Source organism: Capra hircus, chromosome 29, assembly GCF_001704415.2.
Source record: "Capra hircus breed San Clemente chromosome 29, ASM170441v1, whole genome shotgun sequence".
Lineage (NCBI taxonomy): Eukaryota > Metazoa > Chordata > Mammalia > Artiodactyla > Bovidae > Capra > Capra hircus.
Window position 1 is genome coordinate 8,420,098 of NC_030836.1, and position 14,667 is coordinate 8,434,764.

The 14,667-nt window shown below is 51.1% G+C and overlaps 1 protein-coding gene across 2 annotated transcripts in view; it reads left to right on the top strand.

The window, feature by feature from the left end:
- Positions 1-14,667, top strand: part of ME3 (malic enzyme 3) — a 226,641-nt gene that overhangs the window by 109,416 nt on the left and 102,558 nt on the right. For both annotated transcript variants that reach the window (XM_018043262.1, XM_018043261.1), the window contains exon 4: positions 1,850-1,999. In XM_018043262.1, the coding sequence (XP_017898751.1) occupies positions 1,850-1,999 (150 nt within the window). The remainder of the gene's footprint in view (positions 1-1,849; positions 2,000-14,667) is intronic.

Genomic DNA, 14,667 nt, shown 5'->3' on the forward strand with positions numbered 1-14,667 from the left:
CTGAGGACCTCTCTGACCCATTCATTACGGGAGCCCCTCATTCCAGCAGGTGCTTAGGGAGAAAGGCTAAGGAGGCTCCCCAGCTTATGGGTAAAGACAGTGGTGTGCTGGTAAGTGTTTAAGGACCGGTTCTGGGGCCAGGGGGTGAGGATTTAAAGCATTTGCCAATTTCATGATGTAGATACTCCCATCAAGGTCAATTGCAGCTTATCAACTTGACATCACTGAATACGGAATTGAAAAGAGATGTGTACTAGTGGCTGCTTAGTAAGGGAATCGTTACGCTCGTAATGAGCTAAGATCCTGACTATTCTAAGCATAAATCCCCCTTTCCTGAAAGTGCCTTCTAGAGCATAGTAACGGACCAGTGCCTTTGGTGAGGAAGAAGAGGCTGAAGCCCCAAGAAGTCACAAGACTTCCTCAAGGTCACACAGCGTGTGAACAGCAGAGCTGAGATTCACACCCAGGAACCTGACGCCTCGCCCGGGGATCATTCCCCTGCCAGATCATTTCTGTCACCCCACTCCATGCCAGGGCCTCATGTGCCCTCATTATCTCTCCAAAACTTAAAGGTTGTGAAATCGGCTGCCGCTCACACCTCACTGGGCTACCCCAGTGGCTCAGCTGTGAAGAAACCACCCCCAGTGCAGGAGCTGCAGGAGCTGCGAGTTCAGACCCTGGCTCAGGATGAGCCCCTGGAGGAGCGCATGGCAGCCCACTCCAGTATTCTTGTCTGGAGAATCCCATGGACAGCGGAGCCTGGCGGGCGGCAGTCCATGCAGTCGCAAAGACTCAGACACGACTGAGCAACTAGCACTTTCAATTTCACACCTTGCTGGGAATTTCAGTCCCTAAGTTTCTTTCTCCCGGACTGTTCTGTGTGAAGTGTGAATGAAAGACCCTTTTCCTGCCTTACTGATTTCAGGCTTCAGGAAGTAGGCATGTTTGCAACATGCTTCCTGAGATCACCTGGTGCTCAAACACTTGTGAACTCTGCTTGTGACAGGAACCAGGCCTGTGTGACAGGAAGGACCAGTTCATATATCAGCGGTCCGCCTAGCATTTTTCCCAACCTTCCCCCAGCCCCAGAATGCTGTTATTCTGCTGTTGTTCAGTACTGTCCACATAACTGTAACCTAACTAGCCATCTTGCATCATGGCTGAGAGCACAGATTCTAGAGTTATATTGCATAGGTTCAGATCTCTTGGTGAATTTTCATTTCTCTGTGGCTTTATTGTCTCTAAAAATGGCCAGATAGCAATTATACCCAATAAAAAAAATAAAATTAAATGACCAGAATTATATTACCCACCTTACATGTCATTGGGGCCTTCCCTGGTGGCTTAGACATTAAAGAATCCCTGTGCAATGTAGGAAACATGGGTTTGATCCCTGGGTCCGGAAGATCCCCTGGAGAAGGTAATGGCAACCCACTCCAGAATTCTTGCCTGGAGAATTCCATAAACAGAAGAGCCTAGCAGGCTACAGTCCACGGGGTCGCAAAGAGTTGGACATGACTGAGCGGCTAAGCACACGGGAGGCGTGTTCCCCGTGTCAGACTAGTTATGAAACTGTTGAGAACGCCTACATCGTGTGTAATAAGAAGGGCCATTGTTGTTATTGTTAGTCACTCGGTCCTGTCCGACTCTTGGTGACCCCATGGATGCCATAATGCAGGTCATGTTCTCCGCATTTCCGAGATGATGAGACTCCTGCTTAGTGGAGATGGTGATTTGCCCGTGAAGGTGCCGTTGCAAGGAGCTGAGTGGGAGCCCTGGGTTTCTATGCCGGGGGCCATCTGTGCTGCCATGTGGGGTGTTCAGCTTGGTTCTTGCCTCTTCTCCCAAGGTACATCATCCTCATGACGCTCCAGGACCGGAACGAGAAGCTCTTCTACCGCGTGCTGACCTCAGACGTGGAGAAGTTCCTGCCCATCGTATACACGCCCACCGTGGGGCTGGCCTGCCAGCACTACGGCCTGACCTTCCGCAGACCCCGGTGAGCGGCCTGGGGCCAGGGCTCGGGGAGGGGCCGTCTCCTGGCCGGGGAGTCAGTCTTCCCTCTGGCCTTGCTTGCTGGGACCCTGGAGGGGCTTCCTGGGAGGAAGCAACCCAGCACGATGTTTGTTTTGAGCTTTTGCTCTGGGAAATGAGCCCATGTGCAGAGAGGTGAGCTGAGACAGTGTCTAGCAAGGAGACCTCGGAGCCTGTCCACCTCCAAATAGGAAACACCCAACATGTTGTTCAGAGTTGGCCCAGGAGGTATTTCAGCTTGTTTTTCTCTCCTTTATCTACCCACCACCTCCTTCCCTCTCCCCCTCCAAACCCCACTTTCCCAGTCATCTCCAAAGTGCAGACAGCTCTCCTAATTCGGGTCAATGAATAATGGAGTGCTGGATACCAGCAACTGAATTCTTTTGCTGATTCAAAGAAGTAGCATTCCTTTATTTGGGCTCGACCCAGATTCCACTCAAAATATCGCTTTATTCGGCAAAAATCTGGCACGGAATTTTCTTTCGGAGCCAAAGAATTTTGGGGCAGTTTTCTAAAGAGATCACCTGTTTGTTTTTTCATGGTGAGTTCAGCATATATATTCTTAAAAAATGAAACAGGAAAAATGGAAGGATTTTCACAAAGTGCTCAGTGCAAGGTAATTGTCAACACGTAGTTCTAGCACTGATGATTAAAGAGCTCCTGAGTTTATTATGTGTCGTGGGACATTGTTTCAGCCTGTGTTAGAATACTGTGCACAGATGTGTAATTTACATTTACATAGAACTTATAAATCTGTGTTATAAATCATGCACTGTGTCCAGAACATGTCATCATGGGTCTAGAACACCTTTCATTAATTTGGATAAGCAGTATTCCAGTTCTGAAGCCAGCATTTGGAATGAGTACTGCAGGCCCGGGGAGTTCCCGGTGTTACCCTGGGTAGAGGGCAGCGTGTCCCACTGCCTCTGGGTGGGCATGTCCACCTGCTGCAGCATATTTGACCTCATTGCACAGAGCAGCCATGTTTCTGCCGTCCTGGGGGCAGGGGACAGTGCGCCCAGACTCCATAGCTGATCTGGTCTTCAGCCTGCCTCTTTCAACGGAAAAGAGAGTCACCCCTGAAACCAATACTGACCGAGGCCTTGGGAGCTGATGGCACATTCCTGAAGGGTGCGGGACCCTGTTTAATAGCTCCGGGTCCTTGCAGAGCCTGCCTCCTCTCACAGCTCGTGCGCTATGCTCTGTGTGCTCACCCGTGTCTGACTCTCGGTGACCCCGTGGTCGGTAGCCCACCAGGCTCCTCTGTCATGGGATGTCCCAGGCAAGAATACTGGAGTGGGTGCCCGCTGCCTCCTCCAGGGGATCTTCCTGACCCAGGGATTGAACCTGCATCTCTTACACCTCCTGCATTGGCTCGCAGATTCTTTACCACTGCACCAGTGCCACTGCCCTCCTCTGCGGCCATCAGCAGCTGCCCGGGGCTTAGCGAAACAAGGGCCAACATTTTGACAAAACTAAGCCTGGCACAGCCCAGCTTGTCCTCAGAAATCCCGTGCTCTGGCTACCCTGGTCTAGTCTCCTTCCCCAAGCATGTCTGGCATTCTCTGTAAGCCTTTGTCCATGCCGTCCCCTCTGCCTCAGATTCCTGCCTTCTCTCCTTTCCTCGTTCTCTACCCAGCAAAACTCAGATTATCCCATCTTCCAAGAGTCAGCTTCTCTGATCTGATCAGAGAGACCCTCCTTGATCTGCCCCAGCCTGAACCCTTCTCAGCCTCCACCGCCCCCACCCCAGTCCATTACACATATTTCTATTCCATAGTTTTATTTTTGGTGCTTTTTATTTTTAATTATTTGTGTACCAGCCCCCTCTGTTGTATAGTAACTAAGTCATGACTGACTCTTTTGAAACCCCATGGAGGGCGCCTCTGTCCATGGGATTCTCCAGGTAAGAATACTGGAGTGGGTTGCCATGTCCTTCTGCAGAGGATCTTCCCAACTCAGGGGTCAAACCGCATCTCCTGCTTTGGCAGGTGGGTTCTTTACCACTGAGTCATCTGAGAAACCACCAACCTCCTGTACTGAGACACAAGTTTCTAGAGGGAGCTGGAAACACATCAGATCCATTGGGCCAGTAACTGACACTCTGATGGGACAGTGTCGCCTACTGAGTGAGAAAAAGAGCTAGGTCTTCACAGTGAGCTCTGTGATTTCGTCTCCCTGACCCGCAGGCAAGTTTCTTAATCTCTCTCGGCCTTAATGTCCACATTTATCAACCAAAGGCAGTAAGGCTGCCTACCTGAAATAATCATTGTGAAGGTGAAATGTGGTAATGTGGCCGGGTTCCTGGCATCCGTGCTGTTTCCTTCAGCAACTACCGTAGGAGGAAGGCAGGACTGATACGTGCAGAGTTATGTTACACGTCTGTATTTTTCAATGTTTGCGAAGAAAATTGCATCATCAAACATACAATGAACTAATGTGTAATTACAGACAAGGTCTGGCTCTTCCAGATTCAGTGTCTCCTGAAAAGGCCCTTTAACCCGTAAGCGTTGCAGCTGAGATTGTACAGAAGCACATGGCCAGCCCACTCCCCCTCCCACTCCCAGGCTGTCTGGGAGCCCTTCTCCACAGGCGCTAATGGACTAGACTGTGAATTCAGCTGTTGGCTTCAGATAAACTAGTATCAGACTAGTGATGCTTTTGAGCTGTGCTTCTAGAGAAGACTCTTGAGAGTCCCTTGGACTGCAAGGAGATCCAGCCAGTCCATCCTAAAGGAAATCAACCCTGAACATTCATTGGGAGGACTGATGCTAAAGCTGAAGCTCCAGTAGTTTGGGCACCTGGTCTGAAGAGCCAGCTCATTGGAAAAGACCCTGATGCTGGGAAAGACTGAAGGCAGGAGGAGAAGGGGACAACAGAGGATGAGATGGTTGGATGGCATCACCAACTCAATGGACATGAGTTTGAGCAAGCTCCAGGAGGTGGTGAAGGACAGAGAAGCCTGGCGTGCAGCAGTCCTTGGGGTTTCAAAGAGTCAGACTCGACTTAGCAACTGAGCAAACAAGCCAATTGGTGATGGTAGTGGAGAAGGCAATGGCAACCCACTCCAGTATTCTTGCCTGGAGAATTCCAGGGACAGAGGAGCCGGGCGGGCTACAGCCCATAGGTTGCAAAGAGTCGGACACGACTGAGCAACTAACACACACACACACGCAGTGATGGTAGAGTTTTCCTCCAGGGTCCGCTCCAGAATCCAGAAATTTGAATTAATGAGCATTTCTGGAGCTGCTGGGCATCATGTTATACACTGTGAAGCTACCTCCAAAGAACAAAATACAATTCTTGACCTAAAGCAATAAGTTGAATATGATAAAAGTTACACAGCAACAAGAGATTTAATAGGGACAAAGGCTTACAGGAGTGAAAGGGAGAGGGAAATTTGTTTTTCTTGAGGGCAGCAGGAATGCTTCACTGGAGGGATGACATTTGAGCTGGTCCTTGAAGGCTGAATAGGAATTCCGTGTGTGGAGAACGAGGGAAGGGCATTCCAGGAAAGGGCTTGGTTTTATCAGCTCTGTAGACAGCAGGGCAGTCAGCTCACTCAGGTATCTCCCCATCTCCTCTGCCTGGCACGGAGGGCCAAGGGAGGGGCCTGGGCCTTTACATCCATTGGCTGATAATAGATCTTCCCCATGTGCTGGAAGGTTCATTTGGAAACGGTGTCGTTCATTTCACAAATGAGCAAACTGAGGTAGCGGAGGAAGGGAACTTGTCTGAGATCACAATTGGCAGGCAATTTGTAAAGTGAGAGTTCTGATTGTGGGAACTGGGGCGAGCCACACCAAGGAGATGACATTTGAGCTGGGCCTGAAAGAAGAGTGCAAAGAGCTGAGATAGAATGTCTTTGTCTATAGTGACCCAAGCACGCCCACCTCCCCCTAGAAAGAATGTAAGGCCTCTGAGACCTCACAGTGGGTGAAACAGGGGACTAGAGGGGCGGGGTAGGAGAATTGATCAGTGGTTCTACCTAAAATGCAGCCTCCTTCTCACCATGCAAGGCGGTTGGCTTGACAGGGAGCTGTTTCACACTCAGGTCCAGGCCTCGCTGGTGGTTCTCCAGTGCGTTCGTGATGGAGAGAATCATAACAGCAGAGTGGGGGTTCATGTGAGTGAACCCCTCAGGGAGTTCATTTGAGCCCAGGAGCCTCAGTTTGGTATAGAGAGGGTGCTGCCGAAGGTACATGTAGCAGGGGAGACAGATGGGTGTCGGTCCAGGCAGGAGACGGGCAGCTGAACTAGAACCAGGAGAAAAGCATCATCGTAATACCTGCTGGCTAAAGGCCAGGCACTATCCTAAGATCTGTACATAGATTGTTGTTCAGTCGCTAAGTTGTGTCCCACTCTGTGACCCCATGGACTGCAGCACGCCAGGCTTCCCTGTCCTTCACCATCTCCCAGAGTTTGCTCAAACTCATGTCCATTGAGCCAATCATCTCTCTAACCATCTCATCCTCTGCTGCCCCCTTCTTTTGCTTTCAATGTTTCCCAGCATCAGGGTCTCACTGGAGTGAGTAGGCTGCTCACATCAGGTGGCCAAAGTATTGGAGCTTCGGCTTCAGCATCAGTCCTTCCAATGAATATTCAGGGTTGATTTCCTTTAGGATTGACAGGTTTGATCTTCTTGCAGTCTACAGATAAACTTATCTAATTATCACAGCTCCCCTAAGAAATAGACACTGTTATCAGCCTATTTGTAGATAGGGAAACTGAGGCACAGAGAAAACTTGCCCAGAGTCACACAGCTCATAACCAGCAAAGTCAAGACTCGTACCCACACAGTCTGAACCAGAGTGTGGACAGGTAAGCAGCACCTCACGATGCTTGCTGTAGTTGGGGGCTGTGCACATTAGGTGGGTATTTGGGACGGGGTGCCACTCCTGGAACATGATTGTCTGGGGGTCTCAGATGGGGGTTGCTGTATTTGTTTCCAGAGCCTCTCCTGGGAGGGCACGATCCCCTCATCCAGGGCTGAGGCAGACACAGGCAGAGTGAGCCGGCGCCTTGGGTTTGTCAGTGACTGATTGGCCCTTGCCATCTACCCATCTGCCTCTACAAGGATTGAGTCGTGTGCTGCCGCGGCTGCTGACCTTCAATACACCCTGAAAGGAGTTCAGGGTGGAAAGCACAAATGAGGCACTCTGTGCTCGGGGGGGCGGGGGGGAAACGCAGGACAGGTCTTCAGGTCGTCTTTAGATATTTTTCAGGATCGGACTTTATGAGCCCAATTCTTCCATCTCTCCACATCTAGAAAAGCACTGAAATCCATGGTGATGACTATTCCTCGTGACTAGCTAAGGCTTCATGAGACGAGTAGAAATCTGGAAAATATGTGCTTGATTGCATGTATTCCCCCTCTTCACCAAACGTCACATGCTGACCTTCCCCTCCTGCCTCTTTGGAGCGGTTTCTCAGGGCCATCTGAGGTGCTGTCTCCTGGGCTGCAGTCCTCATTTTGCCCCAAATAAAATTAAACTCACAACTCTCACGTTGTGCATTTTTTAAAGTCAACAGATTCATCCCGCACGCTCTGGGTACAGATTTCCCACAAATGCTTTGCAGAACGTTTCCTCAGATGATTACCCAGTCAAGCTACCTGACTTGTGACCTTCTGAGCAGCTGCTCCAGGCGTCCATTTGGCCTCTTTCCAGGTGTTGACTGCATCACTGTCTCGCTCCTAAGGGAGAGTCTGGGCTCCGCCCCAGCCCTGAGCGTCCTCTGAGCCTGGCTGGGAAGGGCTTCACAGATTAGCATCCGACAGGAGGCCAGCCCAAGGGCAAGAGGGAGACAGCCAGCAGCTCATCAGTTCTGAAATGATAACCGTTCCTGTCAGTCCTCTGTGAAAAGACCTCCCCTCCACGCCCCCACCACCACCCCCAAAGCTAATTAGATCCAGCTGAGGCTAAAATGGGCTGCCCTGGGGTCCAGCGGTAAAGAATCTGCCTGCCAACACAGGAGTTATAAGAGACATGGGTTCGATCCCTGGGTCAGGAAGATCCCCTGGAGAAGGGAATGGCAACCCCCTCCAGTATTCTTGCCTGGAGAATCCCATGGACAGAGGAGCCTGGTGGTCTGCAGTCCGTAGAGTCACAAAGAGTTGGACACAACTGAAAACGACTGAGCATGCATGAGGCTGAAATTGTCGCTCTGACATCCCTGGGACTCTGCATCACCTCAGAACCCCTAGGGAGATGCCCGAGTATCTCAAGGACACCTGAGTACCCCGGGCAGGTGAGACACAGCAGAAGGGTCTGGGCTCTGTGGAGCCTCCTCTGCCCCTTCCTGCTTCTCCCCTGTACACACTGTGTGTGTGCTTCCGTGGGCCGTGGGTCCTTGGCCAGCTTGGCCTGAAGGTCTTCAGTGTGTGACTCAGAAGAAGTAAAAGCCAAGTGGAGGGGTGGCGCGAGGAATACAGCTGAACCCCACAGCCGGCCTGGGCCTCACGCTCCTAGTCCTCCTTGAACTCCAAGTGATGTGCACGCGTGCACACACACACACACACAAACACCTGTAGACCTAGCGCTTCCCAGCCTCCCTGTGGGATCTCACTTGTATGGGTGGTGAGGGCTGGGTTGCAGGTAGTATAAGGAGCATAGCCTTTGAAGCCAGGCAGACTTGACCTTGAATCCCAGTTCCAAAAAATGACTTTCAACAAGTAACTGAGTACCCCGTCAGCCTCCTCGTGTGAAATGGGAGAAACCCCCGTCCACATGGCCGCTTGTGAGGACTGGGTGCAATGCCACGTGAGGAGTGTCCTTATATGTGCTCAGCTCTGATCCACGTGGCCCCCCAGTCCCTCCCCACCCCAGCCGATCCTTTGATGCAGTCACCCCGCCCCAGAGTCTCAACCGTTGACTTCTGAGACTGTCTCAGGCCTCCAAAGTGCCACCCACGCTGACCTTCTGAAGTCAGAGTTGCTCTGTGGTGTCCGACCCTTTGCAGCCTAATGGACTGCAGCCCTCCAGGCTCCTCTGTCCACAGGGTTCTCCAGGCAACAAGACTGGAGTGGGTTGCCATGCCCTTCTCCATGCGGCTCTTCCCGACCAAGGGAGTGAACCTATGTCTCCTGCATTGACAGGCAGATTCTTTACCGTCCGAGCCACCAGAGACCTTAGTGATCTGTATTTGTGTCTAACTAGCAAATCCATCAGCAGGTACTTGTGCAGAGTCAGAAAGTTGAGGGTAGGAAGTGGGACTTGGTTTCCCTCGTCGAGCCTCAGGGAAGATCCCTGAGGACAAGTTCGCATTTGGACAGAGCCAGCAGCCCTGGCCCTGTGCCAGGCTCTTTTCTTTTTTTTTTCTGAAGACAGACACACTTCTGCACCCAGGCCGCTAAAAGTACACAGGGTATTATCAGCTACCATTTGCTGAGTGCTCACAGGCTCCTGGCAAGCCTGGCCTAGGTGCTTCGTGTACTATCTCTGAGCCCTACAGTAGCCCCGCAGGGTGCTTGTTTCTTAGATGAGAACTAGCTTGTCTAAGACCTATAACCAAACCCTGTACGTTTTCCAGCTGCTGTGGCCCCGGTAAACATGACCCCTCACAGGCAAGCACATTCTTGAGGGACACACACACGCACCTGGAGGGCAGGATCCCACGGTGGTCAGAGCCCCGGGCTGGAGCCCCGCGGGGGTGGGTCAGCTCCCTGGGTAACAGCCGTGCCACCTCGGAGCCCAGGTGCTCCCTGTCCCTGGGCCTGGGTCACAGAAGCTGCTCACCATGCGGGGCTGCGCTGAAGGTCAGACGAGCTGACTGTGTGTGAACGTGCTTTATCAGCTGGAGAGCTCCTCACAAGCTTGAGGGGGATTTATTTTCTCACCTCTTCTCCGTCCCCCACCCACCTAAAAGGATGAGGTTAAAGCTAACGATCACACCCTTGGGTTTCCTGCCTCCCTCTCTCATTGCCCGGGGAGTCCTGGCCTCATTTTTTTCTTTTTTACACCGTGTGCTAACTCTAACTCTTTGTGACCCCTTGGACTGTAGCCCGCCAGGCTCCTCTGTCCATGGGATTCTCCAGGCAAGAATACTGAAGTGGGTTGCCATTTCCTCCTCCAGGGGATCTTCCCGACCCAGGGATCCAACTCACGTCTCCTGCGACTCCTGCATTGCAGGCGAATTCCTTACCATCAGCACCTAGGACCTTTTCATCTTCAGCCACCTTTGGGCGCGCGCACACACGCACGCACACACACACACATACACACACGCACGCACACACACACACACACACTCCCAGCATAACTGGGAGGCAGGCAGAAAGCAAGGATTTGTCTCCTCAGGCCAGCTGCCTCCTCCCTGTCCTCAGGGCACCAGCGCTGACTCCTCTGCCAGAGCCCGCTCGGCGGCCAGTCCTGCCCAGGTCCCTCTGCCAGGCTGTTTCAGCTGTGCGGCCGGAAAGGCTCCCGAGTGCAGAGTTAGCGCAGGTCGGCAGCTGGTCCGCTTCCTGTCCCATCTGGCCCTTTTAGTCCCCCAGCCTTGGGGTTAAGAGCAAAGCTCTGGGTAAAGGATCGGGAGACCCGCGTTATAGCCTTCGCACCCTCTTTCTGGCCTTGACTCCTTCGCAGGTCACTTAGCTCCTTAGACTCAGAGAAGGTGGTGGGCTGAGTGCATGGCTTCCGTGATCTCTTTCAGCTCTAGCCATTCAGCATCTAGTAACCCAAAGCCTGAACTTCCCTGGTGGCGCAGGAGTAGAGCATCTATCTTCCAACGTAGGAGACACAGGAAGTGCAGGTTCAATCCCTGGGTCGGGAAGATCCCCTGGAGAAGGAAATGGCAACCCACTCCAGTATTCTTGCCTGGAGAATCCTCATGGACAGAGGAGCCTGGCGGGCTACAGTCCAACGGGTCACAAAGAGTCAGACACGACTAAGCGACCAAAGAGTGACAATAACCCAAGCTCCATAACCACGCTGGAAGCAGGATATTCAGCTGAGCCACGGTCACGCTGTGGAACTGAGCTGCAGTTTCCCCCCCTGATAAATTAAGAGGTCAGTCCAAGCAGTAGCTCTCAGTGGCAGCTGTGCACCAAGAGCCTCTGGGGGCTTTTAAACAGCATCTGTGAGGTGGGCCCAGGCAGCTTTAGTTTTCAGAAGCTCCCTAGGGATTCTGGTGAGGAATGGCTAAGCGGGGTGATCTCTGAAGTTCCTTCCAGCTTGGATTCTCTGTGACTTGCTGAGAGTCGATAACCTGCAGCCCAAATCTTCCAGGCCCAGATCTTCAATACCCAAGCCAAATATATTGAAGACAAGGGGGATTTTCCCTGGTGGTCCAGGGGTTAAGAAGCCACACTCCCAATGCACGGGGACGGGTTCAATCCCTGGTCAGGGAACTAAGATCCCACATGCCCCAACTACCGAGCCCTCAAGCCGCAATTGGAAAAGCCCACACGCCACAGTGAAAGACCAGGATAACCAAAAATAAATCGATAATAAAAAATTAAAAAAGAAAAAGAGGTTAGGGTCACGATAATGTTAGAGAAACGTATCTCCAGCTCAACCCTCAGCAACCTAACTGCTGAGTCCCAGGGCCAAGTGCCCTGGTGTCTCACGCACACAGTGAGCGGGGTAAGTGGACAGCGGGTGGAAGGCAATCTCACACGTGTTCTCCCCCCGTCCCCACCCCCACTGCCTTCCTGAAGCCTCTGTCACTGCACAGAAGTCACCCATCTCCCCAGCTGCAACCCATCCTCTGTCAGCAGTTGATGAGACAGAAAAAGCCTCAGGCCAAAGGTGACCCATCATTTGGGTGAGGATATGACCAGTGCTGCCTGGCTCAAAAGGGAGGCCAGTCGGAATCCTTTCCAGGAACTTGAATGGACTAACCGGAAAGGTTATATGGAGAGAATTTTCCAGGTGGGAAGGGGAATCAAGGCCAAAGGATGCTGCGAGTTAGACTTTTGACTCAGGTCATGGTAGACCAAAGGCAAACGCCAGCTATGAAGGAAAAGGGAAAAAGAGCAGGAAGTATAGGAACAGATCTGTGGAGGGAAGACGGGAAATGGAAAGAAAGAGGGAAAACCAGGCAGAGGCAGGGACGGTCCCCAGAGCTGCCTCAGGTCACCCTGGCTTTCCACTCCAGTTCTTCACAAATTTACCATAAACTCTGTTTCTCCAAAGGTGACTTAGGTGAACCTCTGATTTCGGTCACTGGAAGAGCCAGGCTGAAAAAGATGAAATTAGATGGACCTGATTAGTCCCCCGATCTCCTTGCTGGACAGAGTTAACAGATTAAAGTAGGGTGTCTCAGACTTCAGTTGTTGCTAACTAATTCCAACTCTTTGCAACCCCGTGGATGGTAGCCCGCCAGGCTCCTCTGTCTCTGGACTTTCCCAGGCAAGGATACTAGAGTCTTAAACTTTAAGGTGCACTGAAGTCACCCGGAGGGCTTGTTAAAATAGATTCAGAGACTTGACCCAGCCACCAAGTCCCAGATACTGCTGATGCCACCGGTGCAAGGGCCATGCTTTGAAAACCACTGGACTGGGGACTTCCCTGGTGGCCTAGTGATTAAGAATCTGCCTTCCAACTCGGGTTCCACCCCTGGTCAGGGAACTGAGACCCCACATGCCCAGGGGCACCTAAGCCCGTGCACCACAGCTGCTGAGCCCAGGCGCCACAGCTAGCGAGAAGCCCTTGTGTCTCAATGAAAAGGTCCCACATGCTGCAGCTAAGGCCCAATGCAGCCAAAAATAATAAACATTTTTTGGAAAAGAAAAGAAAGCCACTTGATCGAAGGCTGATGAAAAGTCACTCGCTGAGAAATGAATTAAGACGATCTGAAGGAAGCAGAAGAAGTAGGCATTTCCAGACCCCACTGTGCATTCGCAGAAAAAGCTAGGAGTCCTGAGATGAAGGTTTTGGTCTCAGTTTTAGAAGTGTTGTTGTTTAGATGCTTAAGTTGTGTCTGACTCTTTTGCAACCCCGTGGACTGAAGCCCGCCAAGTTCCTCTGTCCATGGGGATTCTCCAGGCAAGAATACTGGAGTGGGTTGGCATTTCTTTCTCCAGGGGATCTTCCCAACCCAGGGATTGAACACAGGTCTCCTGCATTGGCAGGAAGATTCTTTTCCATTGAGCCACCAAGAAGTCCTTTAGCAGAGCCCCTCAGGAAATCCCTCCCTCTTTATGGAGCTCAGTTTCCTCATCTATAAATCAGAACATTTTATTAGGTGATCTAGGGGGCTCCCTCCAATCCTTATAATCTGTAGTTTTTGAGCAGATTCGAACATGGTGGCTATAAATTCGCCTCTAAGTTTTCTGGCATTTAAGGGAGAAAAACACAAAAGTAGATGAACACACATTTTCTGACAAGAAAGTGTTCAGGCTTATCTGCAGAAGTGTCATTTGGCTGAGAATCTGATTCACACGTGGGCATCTTCTTAGACAGACCAGCTGGGCAGCCCGGGGGCTGTTCATGGATGGTTCGATGCCAAGGATTGGGAACTGATGCTGGAGTAGATCTGAAGGAGTCCTCCCCAAGCGTGAAGTTGTTCAGCTATTATTGATGCACGCATCACGTGGAGTAAGTGAAATTGTATCTGGATCCCACATCAGTGAATCACTTTGGGACAGAGAGATGGAGGAGAGAAGGATTTTTTTTTCTTTTTTTTTAGTAAAGACTACCCTTTTAAGAGCAGTTTTAGGTTCACTGCAAAATTGAAGGGACAGTACGGAGACTTTGCATATACTCCCCGGCCCCACACATTCATCGCCTCCCCCATAATCAACATCTCCCGCTAGAGTGGTCCCCCTGTCACAGTTCATGACCCTTCACTGACACCTTATTATCACCTGGAGTCCTTAGAGTACCTTAGAGTTCACTCTTGGTGTCATACATTCTGTGGATCTGAATAAAAGCTTTATATAGCATCATACAGAGTATATTCACTGCCCTAAAAACCCTGAGCTCTGCCTATTCGTCTCTCCCTCCCCTCCCCTGCTCCTGGAAACCACTAAGGATCCTGGTATTTCTGTGTCTGAATTACACCGGTTTCAGTCACCGAGGGACATGGCTTCTTTTGTTCTGGTTGCTGTGTAGTCACTAAGTTGTGTCCATCTCTTTGCGACCCTGTGGACTGTAGCCCACCAGGCTCCTCTGTTCATGGCATTTCCCAGGCAAGAATACTGGAGTGGGTTGCTATTTTCTTTTCCAGACTTCCTTTTTTAGAGGAGGCTTAAAGATATATGTACAAGCAAGTAAGTTTGTGCTTCATTGCACGTGACCTGCCTTTAGCGTTCAGAAGGAGCAGCTTGCTGGGTGGGGAGGACAAAGGCCACCCTTCTGTCCATGAGCCTGGCTGGGTGTAGGTGGCTGAGAGTGAAAAGGTGGGAAAAGTTGAGTGGCCCCACATGGACGCAGAGATTTTATTTTTCTGTTCAAGCTGGAAGCAGATGATCTTTATTAACTAGAACAGGATGTTCTGAGTCTGACTTCCTTTAGCCGAAGGCAGATTTCCCTGGCAGTTTAAACAAACTGATTTTTGTTTCTGTTTTATCTGACTCTGTCCTTTTCCTCCTTTGTCCCTGGCAATCCCAACCATGGTGATCAAAAGAATAGGTGTGGGAGAATTTCCTTACTGAGAAGGAAATCCGTACATGCAGGCAGCAGTTGAGTAGAC